Here is a 13,815-nt window from a genome sequence, read left to right on the forward strand (position 1 = left end):
TTACTCTGTGCCTATACATCCCAAGTTTAATTTCTTTGACTGAAGAGGCAGACTTGATTATTATTTATGTTTATATTCATCACTTGTACACTGATTTAAATTTAGCAAGCATTCGATAAATATTTTTAATTGGAAAATGCTAGTATGGTGGGAGCCTAAGAGAGGGACACTTTCCATCTGGAACTAATAGTCCTGGTGATTTTCTAGAAGTTTTAGAGGCTCGATTTGAGCTGAAATGGATTTAGGGGGCACAGGGCTAACTTAATAGGTCAGCTGCCCTGCCTTCTGTTAAGTGGGAACAAGGAAGACACAAACGTGGGGTCCCAGTGATTCAGTGACTCAGATCTGGTAGAACTCCAAAAGGTGTGATTAACTCTAGACTTTTGAGACTCTCTGAATTAATCAGAATATGTTCAGGGGTATTATGATCCTGCAGAACATTAAAAGACAGCCTCCAAAATAGCTAAAAATAACCATAAAAATAACCATTCAGGCAAATACTAGTACTCCCAACTCCCCGCCCCCCCCCCATCCAAACAGTACCCATAATCAAGAGGTTACAGTAGGCATGGGATTCCTCTTGGCTAATGTCTTCCCATTGACATGAACTCATTGGCCATGGAATGCCTACGAGTGTGTGACTAATTAAATTGTCACAAGACAGGAGTTATTTTCTCCTACCTAACATAGTCTTTGAAATCAAAGAAACCTTGGTTCAATTCCTGCTTCAACCGCTTAATAGCTGGGTGACCTAAGATAAGTTGTTTAGCTTCTGTGGACCTCAGTTTCCTTGTCTGTGTCCTACAGGGGTTTTGAAAGGATAACATATACAACGTATCTAGATGGAACTCAGTACATTAGTTACCTACTCTTATTCATTCCCTCTTCCTCTTGTGAAATCCAGTCAGGGGAACCTCCTTGGCTTGACACTGAAGACTACTCACATTCTCCCCTTCACTCTTTTGTTCACACTTCTCTTTCAGAGGAGTCAAGTTACCATCCACCTTAACCTCCATCCCTCACCATCATGTTCAGCTGGTGTGTACTGATGTGGCCATATCAGTTGTTAAAACATTGAAATACTTCCATATTGATTGGCAAATAGTCACTGCCATGACTGAGGTCCCCCTCCCCAATCTCCCTGGCCCCCACAACCCTTTCTCTGAGACTATAATGAACTGGAAAGCACATGTCCCATCTAAATGGTGCAGCTGCTACCAAGCAACAACAGATTATTGCCATATGAATATCTGGGCCCATATATGTTGTTAGAGCTTTTGATTTTTCAAGAGAAGCCAGAAATCCAGAATTTTATATGAGATCTTCCAATTTTTAAAAACATTCCAGGGGCCAAATAAAACACACCTCTCATCTAGAACTATAGACCACCAGTCTGCCACCTCTGCTGTGCTTTTCTCCTCCTGTTACAACTGCTTCACCAGTCACCCTATATTTGATTACACCCAGCACAGCTGTTCAGCTCTTTCAGTTGAAGAAGTTTCAATCACTCATCCTGATTGGGCTCCAACTCAGATCTCTTCCTCTCTTTGAGGTGAGAGCACTATATTGATATAGGACAGAGTATAGCTCCAGTGACCAAAGGATCCCCTCCTCCAAAATACTGAGATGTCCTATCAGATGAGGTTTTTAAAATGCCAGTCCGTATGTCCCTTTTTGCCTAGGACAGTTTAATATTTGTCCTAAACAAAAATGTCCCATTTTGGATAAATCATTTGGTCGCTTACACAGTATCCACACTAATTGTCCTTTGAAAAAGATGACCCCTGTGTTCCAAGTTAATATTCTCTCCTTCTAATGCCCCAGTGTTTTATCCGGCAAAAGGTACCAGAGCTTTCAGCTTTGCAGTCATCTTAGTGACCTGGTAAGAAATATGTGTGCTTGAAACTGGAGGAAGTAGAGGGGCTCTAAATCTGTTGGATGCTTGCATTACTCATCGTTCTTTTCCTTTTTTCTCTGTTCTTTTGCTTTGTTTTGCCTTAGCGCTGCATCAGCTTGGCTATTGGAAACAAGGAGGAGCATGCCATACTTCTCTGTAATTTCTTTCTGTATTTTGGAAAGAAAGCTTTGGTCCTCCTGGGAACCTCAATGTTGGAAGTAAGTGCTGGAGTTAATATTTAAATAGTGTAAACAAGACTAATCAGCTTTCGGCTGCATGATTAAAAGACTTCAACCCCAGGCTTCCATCTTTTCACAAGCTAGGTAGGGAATTTCATGGGCAAAAACTTATTTAGGAGAATAATATTGGTTCATCAAAATTTCTGCAATGTAAAGAATGACTTCCTTTTGTTTTTCTTCTTTGTAAAATAGTACTAGTGCTACATCGGGGGGTTACTAGAAATATTAAATTACATGATAAATATGTGGCAGTGATAGCAGCACCTGGTTCAAGGCACGTAATAAACGGTGGTGGTGGTGGTGGTGGTGTGGCTTACAGTAGTAGCTGGAGTGGTTGTTAACCATCGTCACCACCGGCATCTTTATATGTTTCTAATACTGTATTTTAAGATCCTGAAGAAATACTTCTCCCTATTCTCCACTGTTCAGTTCTCAGTTGTACAAGAAGTGGGCCAGAAATTAAATTTTGCCTACCTGAAATTTTTACAACTTAATAGTATATTCCTGAGTTTATACCTCCAGAAAGCTGTCTTCTTTTGGGCTGTTTCTATTTCTACCACAAATATCTTGATAAGTATCAAAATTTCCAGCTTGGTTTATGGTTTTTGTCATGGTCACTTATTTCTCTACATTCCCTTGGCAAAGCTTATTATTTCTGTCATGTTTGTTAACTAAAAGCCTGTGGTTAATTTCCCCCGTATGATTCCCCCGCTGTAGTTTTAAGTGCCACTAGATGGCAGTAAACAGTCAACAATAGTTCAACAAACATTGCATTTGTACCTGTAACTCGCACAGTGGGTGGCAGCCCTCAGCTGTGTGGTTGAGGCGAAGCCTCCTCTTTACTGTAGAGAAGATGAACACGGTGACAAAGAGCAAGGCTCTGGAGTTAGGGAGACCAGGCTGCACAGCACAGTTAAGAATATGGGTTTGGGGGTCAGAGAGGGTTTTAAAACCCAGCAATGCCGTTTACTAGATGTATGATTGCAGCCTTGTTTACTTCTCTGAGCCTCAGCTGTCTCCTCCACAAACAGCAATATACCCTTTACTCTTACCCTGGACAAGCCCCATACCCTCTGATTCTTCATCTGAAAGATAGACATAATCATCATCCCTACCTCACAGAATTTGGAGTGAATGAAAGTGAGAAAATTAGTATGAATGCTGAGAATGCTGAGTACAGTACCTGATGTACATAAATACTCAATAAATGTTAAATAGTCTTTTTATTGTTTCCTGAAATTTTTATTCTTTGCTAAGAAAGGTTTATGCTTCAAAAGATACATGTAGAGCAAAACGATAACATAATGACTACTTTTATTCCTCAGTTTCCTATATACTTTCTCTCTAGCCTTTAATTCCAGATCTTGTTCTCAAAATCAATTTAGTGGCTTTTTAACTTCACTTGATTTTTCAGAGCCCTAGGCAAGTTTCCATTCCCTAACCCTGCGTGGTGTTTCACCCTCAGTCTTCAAGTATATTCTACTCAGAGCTAGTCCATATAGCATCTTTGTGTGAATTAGACAAAGGGCCCCTACCTCAGAACACGTTAGTACCAGCTGTTGAGAAATTGTCATAGTACGCTGCTTTTATTAGAACAACATATTTTATTGCCATGAGGGTACATCCTGCAGGACCATTCATGGCAGCGCTGGCTCAAAATGTCTCTCATTTGAATCCTCATGCTAGCCTGGGCCTGAGGATTTCTGGAGCTTTGGCTTTTTCCCTTTTCAAAAAAATTTTAAAGGTCCTAAAAAAGGCTTTTAGAAGTCAAAGATATCACATGCTTACATAAAATTTCCACATACAGAAATGAGTTAAATCAGTCACCACCAAAAATGACTAACTCTTTTCCCTCATACAGGGGCATGTGGCTTATGTATTAACTCAAGAAACTGATGAATATTTGCTTTGGAATCCATTGACTGGGCAATGTCATAAGCAGTTTGACTCATTTTGTCCCTTACAAAGTGTAGACTGTTTGTTTGATGATGGAAATGTAAGTATATGGGGGAAAAAAAATCTTATTTTGAGTTATCTCCTCAAGTGTCAAACCAGTGGTCCTCTAGCCTGGCTATACGTTAGAATCATGTGGGGAACTCTGAAGAAAATACAGATGTTCAATTAGAATCCCCGAGGTGTGGGGCCAGAGAAATCTTTTATCCCTAAAGCCCCCCCAGGTGATTCTGTAGTGCCTCCAAGGCTGAGAACCAATGAGCAGTCGAATGTTCACATACCTGTGGAGTCTCTTTACCTCCTACCTCAAAGCCTCCTTTGGCTTCCACCACTTCATTGCGTAGTAGGACTATACAGTTTTGCTCCATCCTAACCAGCTATGGGCTTTGTGCTCCCGTGGGCCTATACTGATTTTATGTAAATATTTTTATAGGTCTGGTTTAATATTCAACGAAATAATACACCAGTGGCTGTACATTTTGACTATTCAAAGGAAAGTTTCTGGAAACAGTTGCTTCCAAAAAGTTTTCAAGGGACAAAAGCACAAAGCATACAGGTAAATAATAATTTTCCAGGTGTGTCTGCATCAAAGTTACTATTGGTGCTTATCTTAACTAGTTGTGACAGCTCTTGTTATGTTTATATAGCTGATTGGTTATTGAATTATTTGGCAATATTAGTGAAATCTAGTTTTCTCTGCCATCCAGCCCAAGTTTGGGCTTTTCTGATCCCTGTCCTCTACTTGCAGAAAAGAGGAATTGAGAAGAAGTTATCATCTTAAGTGTGAATTTAGATTTTGAAATAAAATTTTTTAAGTGTTCATCCGAAAACATAAAATATAATGTCAAGATAGTATAGTAAGTTCTTACTTTGGCCTAGCCCTTTGGCTCCACATCCATGGCAATGATATAATACAAAAATTGAAAAACAAAAGGCTTATCTGGGCTCCAAACCATGATAGTTATCTCATGGTATAGAAACAGGTTAGAAATACTAGCAGTGAGTAGGGCTGAAAGAGGGATGGCAGCAAGGTCTGAAAACGCTTCATGAAATCCAGGGAACCAGAGCCTGTCTCACTTTTTGAAGCCAGGGACCATGATAGGGCTCCCTTACTTCGCTCCTCTTGAAAGAAGATGGGGAAGAAAAACTGCAGACTCACTGCCTGGGGCTCAGGAAGCAGGAGACCAAAGCACAGACCTGAGATCAGGAGCCAACCTAGTCACCAGATGGCTCAGCCAGTGAATCTGTGAGGTACTCAGTATCGGTTTGGGAAGGCATCCCAAATTCCATTTCAACAGCTATTTCTGGATCAAAGGCCATGGTTTAGCAGGGTGCCGGCAATTGCAAAATCCAAAAACTAGGAGCTGTAAGCCCAGAGGAAAAGAGAGAGAGGGGATGAGAAGAGAAAAAGAACAGTAGAAAAACAGGCAGAAGACAATTCATAGAAGCAGAAATTCAAAACGCTCAATCTCACTCATAATCAGGGAAATACCATTTAAACAATAGAACACTATTTCACATGCGTAAGATCGGCAAAAATCTTTTTAAAAGTGTGATCATACCAAATACTGGCAAAGAGGCAGAGAAACAGCAGGAGCATAAATTGCTATAAACACTTTGGAAAGCAGCACGGTGATGTCTAGTAAAGCTCAAGATGCTGAACCCTTGATCTACAAATTCAACTTCTAATTATATGCCCTACAGGAACATGCATAGAGAGACAGGTACAACAATGTTCGTTACAGAATTCCTTGAAATAGCAAAAAAAAATTGGAAACAATTCATCAACCAGAAAATGGATACATGAGTTGTGAAGTACTCATACTGTGAAATCTTCTATTCAGCAGTAAAAAAAAGTCTGAACCAACTTACAGTAGTTCTCAACTTGATTGTATGTCCATTACATCAGAATCTCTGAGGGTAGAACCCACCCATCAGTATTATTTAAAGCTCCCCAGGTGATGCCAATTTGCAGCCAAGGTTGAGAAGCATTGACCTAGAGCCATGTATATCAACATGAATGAATATAAAAAATGTAATGTTAGGCAAAATTATGTGTGAAACATATAATACAAAACCATTCATATGGAATTTGAAAACTATATGTTGTTTATGTATATATAGATATATAGTGATAGTATAAAAGCATTCATAGGAATGATAAAAAGCAAATTTAGGTTAAAGTTTACTTTTGGGGAGAGGAAAAAAAGGAATGAGATCAGGGAGCAGTATACAGAGTACTTAAAGTCTATCTGTAGGGTTTTACTTCTTCTTTAAAAATCTAAAACAAACACGAAAGAATGCAAAGATTAGATATAGCTAGGTGGTAGGCATGTCAGGTGGCTGTTCAGTACGTTATTCTCTATGCTTGTCTGTATTTTTGTGGCAGTTCACAACATCAGAAAGAATGCATGCTGGTTGTAGGGGGAGAAAAATCAAACAGTACCAGAGTGTATAACATGAAGAGTTTCTTGCTTCTTCAACATCTTTTTCCCCACTCTCTAAGAAATGACCACTGTCAGTAGTTTCTTGTGCATCCTTCTAAACATTCTCCATGCAGATGTAAGCATATATATAATATATACATTCATACATATACATACATTTTTATATATTTCTTGTTTGTAAAGTCCTTTTAAAGAAGGGGAATCATGCTTATCTCTCTTGAGCAAACCACATTTACAGCATCCACAGGCCATGCTTTGCTTTTCCCATCCCAAAGTTGTGACTGAAGCACTGCTGCCCCCTAGAAGGAGAATGATATATTTAGAGATGAGGTTTTTTGTTTACTGTTACTCAATCTCTTATTCATTCAGGTAATTTTTTTGAGGGCCTGCTCTGAGCCAGCGCTATGTTGGGTATAGGTACCACAAGGAAAAAGATGTGTCTCAGCATTCTCGGGGCTTGTGTTGTAGACGAGGAAACAGAAGGAAGCAAGCACTGGCAGTACAGAGTGATAAGTGCTGTTAAAAAAGAAATGAATTGTGCTTTGGGGAGCAAGCTCACAGCAGGAGGACCTGAAGGGAAGGGGAGTTGCAGGGACTTCCTGGAAAAAAAGGTGATGAGCAGCAGAATGAGGAAGGGTGAGCAGGAGCTGGCCTAGATGGAATGGTCCCAGCAGAGAGCAAGAACAGCAGGCAGGAAGACCTGCAGTGGCACGGAGATGTCTGTCAAGGAGCTGAAAGGCCAGCGCTGCCAGGGAGTGAGCAGAGATGAGCTCAGGGTGAGCAGAGACCTGTTAAGTATTGTGGCCTTTATCCTCAGGGCAGTCAGAAGCCAACGTCACCAAGGCAAGGGCTGTCACCCTCAAAATTGTGTTTTTTTTGTTTTTTTTTTAATGATTTTTATTTTTTTCCTTTTTCTCCCCAAAGCCCCCCGGTACATACTTTTATATTCTTCGTTGTGGGTCCTTCTAGTTGTGGCATATGGGACGCTGCCTCAGCGTGGTTTGATGAGCAGCGCCATGTCCGCGCCCAGGATTCGAACCAACAAAACACTGGGCCTCCTGCAGTGGAGCGCGCAAACTTAACCACTCGGCCACGGGGCCAGCCCCCAAAATTGTGTTTTTAAAAGCCATTCTGGCTGAGGGTGGAAGCTAACCCTTTTGCCAAGTTGAATCTATAAATGTAAAACTCATAGTTGCATTTGACTTGTATCTCTACTGATTTCTTTCCTGTGGGTTAATGGCCTTCGGTCTTCTGCCTTGCCACACACATACCAGAATAAACCACTATCTATAGTAAACACTGTTTTTTTTTAATCATAATTGAGAACACAAATTTGAGTGTGTATGATGAGAACATAGGTATTCAGAGATGGAGTTAACAGGGAAATCCTCTTGAAGTTTTAAAGGATATGAATTCCCTGAAAGAAAGGGGCCTTTGCCAGAAAAGGAAAGTGGACTAACACCCCATTAATTTATCAAGTCATTATAACCCAGGCCTCTTTTTCAGGCCTAAATGTGGCCTAATTAATCTACAGGAGTTGCCAGGATGGGGTGGGGGTAGTCACCTAGGGGAAGGGAAGTATTTTGGAGGGGCAGACAATAGTTGGTGACAGCAGTCAGGGAATTCAGTCTCCCTGTCCTGTCTGGGATAGTTGGTGGCTCCTGCAAGATAACCCTGGGGTTCATATTTCCCTTTCTTCAGTGTCTCTCATCTCCTGCCGTGTTCTATTGTGGGGAAACTCCCTGTGTCTGAGCCTGTTCTCTAATCTAGAGGTTCTCCAACCACGGCAGTCATCAGAACCACCTGGAGGGCTCGTTGAAACACAGATTGCTGGGCCTTACCCCCAGAGTATATGATTCAGTGGGTCTGAGGTGGGGGCCGAGAATTTGTATCTCTAACAAGTTTCCAGGTCTGAGGTTGCTGGTCTGGGGGCCACCATTTGGGAGCCAGTGGCTTAGAGCATCACCTGACCGACCGAGACTTTTCAAATCACTCCTTTCTCAGCTCAGAAATACCCAGAGTAAAAACTGTCTAAACCGAAACCTAGCCCCTCACTCTGGTCTATGTGAACCTTGCAGGGAGGGGAGGGCTGGGTTGGGGGTAGTGGTGGACTTGAGAAGTCGTCCCCTCCTCCCAGCAAATCCTGCTCAGGGGGAGAACATGGGGGGACATGGTAGAGAATTGCTGTCTGCTGTTGGTGGGGTGCTGGAGCAAAGGGGCAGACAAGGGAGATTGAAACGGACTCTGTGTGTCTGCATGTTTGTGTGTATGTGTTTGTGTGTATGTGTGTGTTTGTGTGTGCGCTTGCACATGCATGCGAACACAAAGACCTGGCTCCTGCCAGCTGAAAGAAATGAATACTCAATCAAAGAAAGAAGATAATAAGTTATGTTACAAGAGTATTAATAACAATCATGTCTGATGTTTATTGAGAAACATGTGCCAGACTTTACATGTATTAGTTTATTTTAAAATCTTCACAAGACCCCAGAGAAGTAGGCACTATTGTTGTCCGTCTTTGAAAGACGTGGTAACTGAGACTCAGAGAGGTTAAGTAACTCGACCAAGGTCACAGTTAATAAGTAGAAGAGGCCAGTGCAGCTGCCAGAGATTATCTGGTGGAATCAATAAGCCTGGCAAATGCTTGTTTGAATAAATGAGTGGGGGCAGCAGATCTGTCTTACCCATGAAAAGTATCTTTTGTAAATCCGTTCCCCCTCCCGTGCTCTGGTGAAGTATTATTAAAATCAAAGAAAACACTGGGATCTGTGTTTGTGCCTCTTGGATTGAATGTTTTTGCCACATGAGACTGATTCGGGTTCCCCCTCATTACAGTTAGCACTCCTGGGGTGACTGTGGTATAAAAATGGTCTCCCGAGGATATTTTCTAACTTTCAGTTTTCTGTATTTCAGCCTGAAGAAATAATTTATTCTGATACTAATAAAAGCATGGTAGAAGATCTGAAGAACAGGTACGATCTTTCTTTACGCATTATGATTACCGTGTTTTCTCCCTAACCTCTCTTTCAGCCACTTGCAGTTCTCTAACCCAGTCTCTCGAAATACCTATTAGATCCAGCAACAGAAGCATGAAATGGAGATTATAATCCTTACTTCCAGTGAGTCATCTGTCTCTTGGTACATGCATGGAAAAACAGCCCCTCTGCCAATCAGGACACTCCTGAAAAGACAGACCAAATTAAAAATGGTCGCTTTTGAACAACATTGTGAGCAACTGTAGGGAAGCCCCCCCCCACACACACCTGTTGGGTCTGGAGTAATAATAATGCAGTAGCTAATACTTTTTGAAAGGACATGAAGATAAATGGCCCACAAGTTGGGGTATGGTAAAAACATCCAAGTTGGGAGGTAGAAATGTCAAAACTGGCCCTCCTAGGCTCTCCCCCCTTCCCCAAACACACACGCACATACACAAGTGCCCTACGGAGTTGTTCTGTCAAGCCAAAGGCTTACAACCTTTGCAGCAGGCCTCACTCCTACTCCAGATGTGTCAGAAGCTTCTAGATCTGACTGCCTCCAGTGACTCATGCTGACTCAGCACGCTGGCATGTAAGCCACTACTAGCTAATCAAAACAGAGGAAGACGAAAATCATGTTGCCACTCGCTTCTCTCACTAGCACACAACCCCCACCTCTTAGTCTCCTTCCTCTTCCCCAGTTCTTAACAAAAAAGGAAGAAATGCAGTAGGGAAATGGTTTCCAACTCTGGTTCTCATCAGAATCGCTTCTAGAATTATTTAAAAACACAGGTGCCAGGCTCCCAGACCAGACCTGTTGAATCCATATCTGGAGGTGAAACATTTCGGTAAAGTCCTACAGATGATTCTGATGCATAGCCACTACTGAGACTCTCTGCGAACTCCAAACTACTCAGTTACACTATAGACTCAGCCAAGAGGAGACTCCCAGGGGCTTCTTCTGCAGTACACACTGCTCCTGCACAGAGGAGAGGCTTCCCAGGAGGGCCCCATCAACCAACCCGCACTGTGCTCCACTTCTCTCACCTCCCCAGAACAGTTCATTACCAGGGACTGTTTTAGGGGCTGGTTATACAGGCAAAAATCCCTGCCCTTATGGAGCCTCCATTCTGGTAGGGGAAACTGATGATCGTACTTATCCATCCAGTGCCTCATTTCCTCCCAACTCTGCTTGCTGAATTAGCTGATCTAATACACCTATCCCTGCTAACATTATCCTAGACCAGATGGCTGAATTTTTGTAAAGGCAGTTTCTTGGAAACACAATGTTTTATGTCAGAGGAGGGTCTCGGAGAATAGAAATGTCAGCCCAGTAATCAGACGGTAGGTGTTACCAGTAGGCAGCTGCCTACACACAGGTAACTGGAAAAGAGATGTGCCTTTGAGATCTAATTACTAGCTACTTCGGGCAGCTTCTTGCTTTCCCAAGCTAAGCAAGAGCCTGCTTCTCCCAGACTTGACTAATGTGAATGATGGCAGATATCCCTAGCCATAGTGGTCTGGTTTCCTCCTAAGTCAAAAAAATTTCATTCTCATACTTGAGTACAAGTGACAAAAACTCTTTTCACATTTATTAAATGAGTTATAATTTGTCATGAAATAATCTTTGCATTCTTACCTTAGGATTGAAAGGACTCTGAAATGTAAAATAATGGAATGGCGACCCAAACAGCCAACACGTTGGAATCGGCAATGTACTTTTATTTTACAACAAATCCTTCCTAAGCTAGAACTTGGTGCTGGAAGCTTGGTTTTATCTGAAGAAAAGAGTGAATTTGAAAGACTACTACAATTTTATTGGGTTTGTATATGATTTAATGCGTTAATGACATTGTTTTATAAATGCTGTTAATTGTCAGATAATAGAAATCTTTAGTATCCCTGAAATGCCTTTTATCTTGATTCTAGACAATGGATACTATGGCATTGAAATGCATTTACTTATGGACCGAGAAATTTCAAATGTAGTGAACAACTATTACCCTGACCACATTGCATGACATTTTCTTGAAACCAGCCATGTGTTTTATGATGTATGAACCACAAGCTTTGGAAAGAGATGCCCAAAAGGAAACCATCTGCAATTACGAAACTAAAAAAATAATCTCTAGATGGTAGTAATAGAATGGCTTCCTGATCCTTGGTTCTGGGCAAGAGAACTCCAGGCAAGCTTTAATATCTTCTGTATGCAGATTACTCTCAAATTTGTACAGGCAGCCTGGACTTCTCTCCTGACCTCCTCTCTGATATATTCACCAACACAGTTGATATCGTCCTGGATGGTAAAAAGGCATTTCAAACTCAACAAGTCTATAACCAAACATGGTGGGCATTTGGTGTATTGTTAGTGTCCTTCTTTTCTTTCCCTACCCTACCCCCAGTGCTGGGAATCCTCTCACTAACTCTTCCCTATGAACTGGTCCAGTAGGTTTTTGAAAGCCTCAGCTTCCCAAGAGTGAGATTCCTTCCCCTACCATCCCATAAACTAGAAGATGTCTCCTAAGGAAACCCTCTGAGAGAAGGAAGGAAGGAATCTGTTGGCAGTTGGGGACTTAGGCTGCCAGGGACGGATCTGCAGGCACTGCTCATTCATGAATAGGGAGGAAGCTGTTTTATTTTGCTTTCTTTTAATAGAATTATGGGGTAAACCGACAAGCAAAGCATAAATCTAAGCCAAAGTTTAAAATTTGGAATTCCTTTGTAAAATTGTCGACTATTTAATAACACAATCATAAGCTTGGGCTGAATCCTGCAGCTTGGGTTCAAAACCTGTCTCAACCACTCACCAGCTTTAACCAAGTTACCTAACTTCTCTATATTTTCTACCCCATTGGGCGAGATAAACAGGGATAAAAATAGTTATCTGTTTCGTGGTTGTGGTGAGGATTAAGTGAGCTAATACCATAGCATCCAGCACTTAGCAAGCGTTTAATAAATGTTAATTATTTATTTGTGTCGTACAGTGCCAGGCATTGTACTAGGCACTGGGGTTATGACAGTAAACAAGATAGATACAGCCTTGTGCATTCACAGAGACTACGGGCTAGAGAGACAGACCAGAAAACATGTATTAAGTAAGCTCAGGAAGAACAGTGTACTATACAACCATATGGAAGAGCACATGAACAGATCTAAAGATCAGGCTTGAAAGAAGTTGATGATTCTTGTCTGTGTATTCTTAAATAGATAATTTTACAGAGGACCTTATTCCATAATCCTTTAATCTTGTCACATAGTTGCCACTTAATAAATATAAACTGCATCAATGTTAAATAAATTCTTCCGAAATGCTCACTTAAATCCCTCATCTGTAGGATCAAGTAATTTCCTTGGCAGTTTGCTATTCTAGAAAGGATGCAAGTATGTGGAATGCTAAGTGTGCAGGCCCTAGCATCAGATACACTGTAAAGTGAGGATTATAATAGAACCTACTTCCTAGGGTCATTTGAGGATTAGATATGAATATAAAGCATTTAGCACTGTACCTAGAATATAGTAAGCACCCATGAAACATCATTATTATTTTATGACTATCATTTCTTGAGGCTTCTGTCATCTTTTTGCATACAGTAATTCCCAGTTACCTACATGATTGTAACATGGGTTTGCGTGTTGTTCTGTCTCTGGTCTAGGTCGCAGGATTTCCTATCCAGATGCCGTACACTGATGTACAGTCAGTTATTGATGCCGTATATCAAACTGGCATTCACTCCTCTGAATTTCCCCAGACAGAATTTGCTCTAGCTGTATACATTCACCCATATCCAAACAACATATTATCTGTGTGGGTCTATTTGGCTTCCTTAGCTCGACATCAGTGAAAAGGAAGAAGGAAAAAGGAAAAGATAATACTATGAGCCCGCAACCCAGGATCAAACAAAACTTTCCTGGAACTTTGGGATTTTGCTACTTATCCTCAAGCCTAGCCAAGTGCAAGCTCAGTTTTTGGTTCACTTACAGAGTTGGACACCATGGAGACTTTTTCGCTGAGTCTTTGGGGACAAGTCTAGATGACCTCCTCACTGGAGACCTCTACATGGAGGACCCTTTGGGAGGTCTAGCAGCCTTGGGTCACTTTCTACAGTAGATCTTATTCTGGGAAAGAAGCAATTCTGGCCTCTCCATTTAAAGACAATATTACTCAGTTGTGGGCCTCACACCTCCTCCATCAAAATCACCTGGTGAGCCTTGTTGAAAATACAGATTCCCACATCCCACCCAAGACCTGCCGAATCAGAACTTCTGGAAGTGGAGCTCCAGAACCTACATTATTTTAATGA

The 13,815-nt window shown here is 41.4% G+C and overlaps 1 protein-coding gene across 1 annotated transcript in view; it reads left to right on the forward strand.

Moving 5' to 3' along the window:
* Positions 1 to 13,356, forward strand: part of CC2D2B (coiled-coil and C2 domain containing 2B) — a 101,449-nt gene extending 88,093 nt beyond the window's left edge. The window contains exons 30-35 of the mRNA XM_046652824.1: positions 2,002 to 2,115; positions 3,998 to 4,132; positions 4,523 to 4,645; positions 9,450 to 9,508; positions 11,159 to 11,336; positions 13,168 to 13,356. Coding sequence (XP_046508780.1) covers positions 2,002 to 2,115; positions 3,998 to 4,132; positions 4,523 to 4,645; positions 9,450 to 9,508; positions 11,159 to 11,336; positions 13,168 to 13,356 — 798 coding nt within the window. The remainder of the gene's footprint in view (positions 1 to 2,001; positions 2,116 to 3,997; positions 4,133 to 4,522; positions 4,646 to 9,449; positions 9,509 to 11,158; positions 11,337 to 13,167) is intronic.
* The last annotated feature ends 459 nt before the right edge of the window (positions 13,357 to 13,815 follow it).

The sequence above is a fragment of the Equus quagga genome, chromosome 2 (assembly GCF_021613505.1).
Source record: "Equus quagga isolate Etosha38 chromosome 2, UCLA_HA_Equagga_1.0, whole genome shotgun sequence".
Classification (NCBI taxonomy): Eukaryota; Metazoa; Chordata; class Mammalia; order Perissodactyla; family Equidae; genus Equus; species Equus quagga.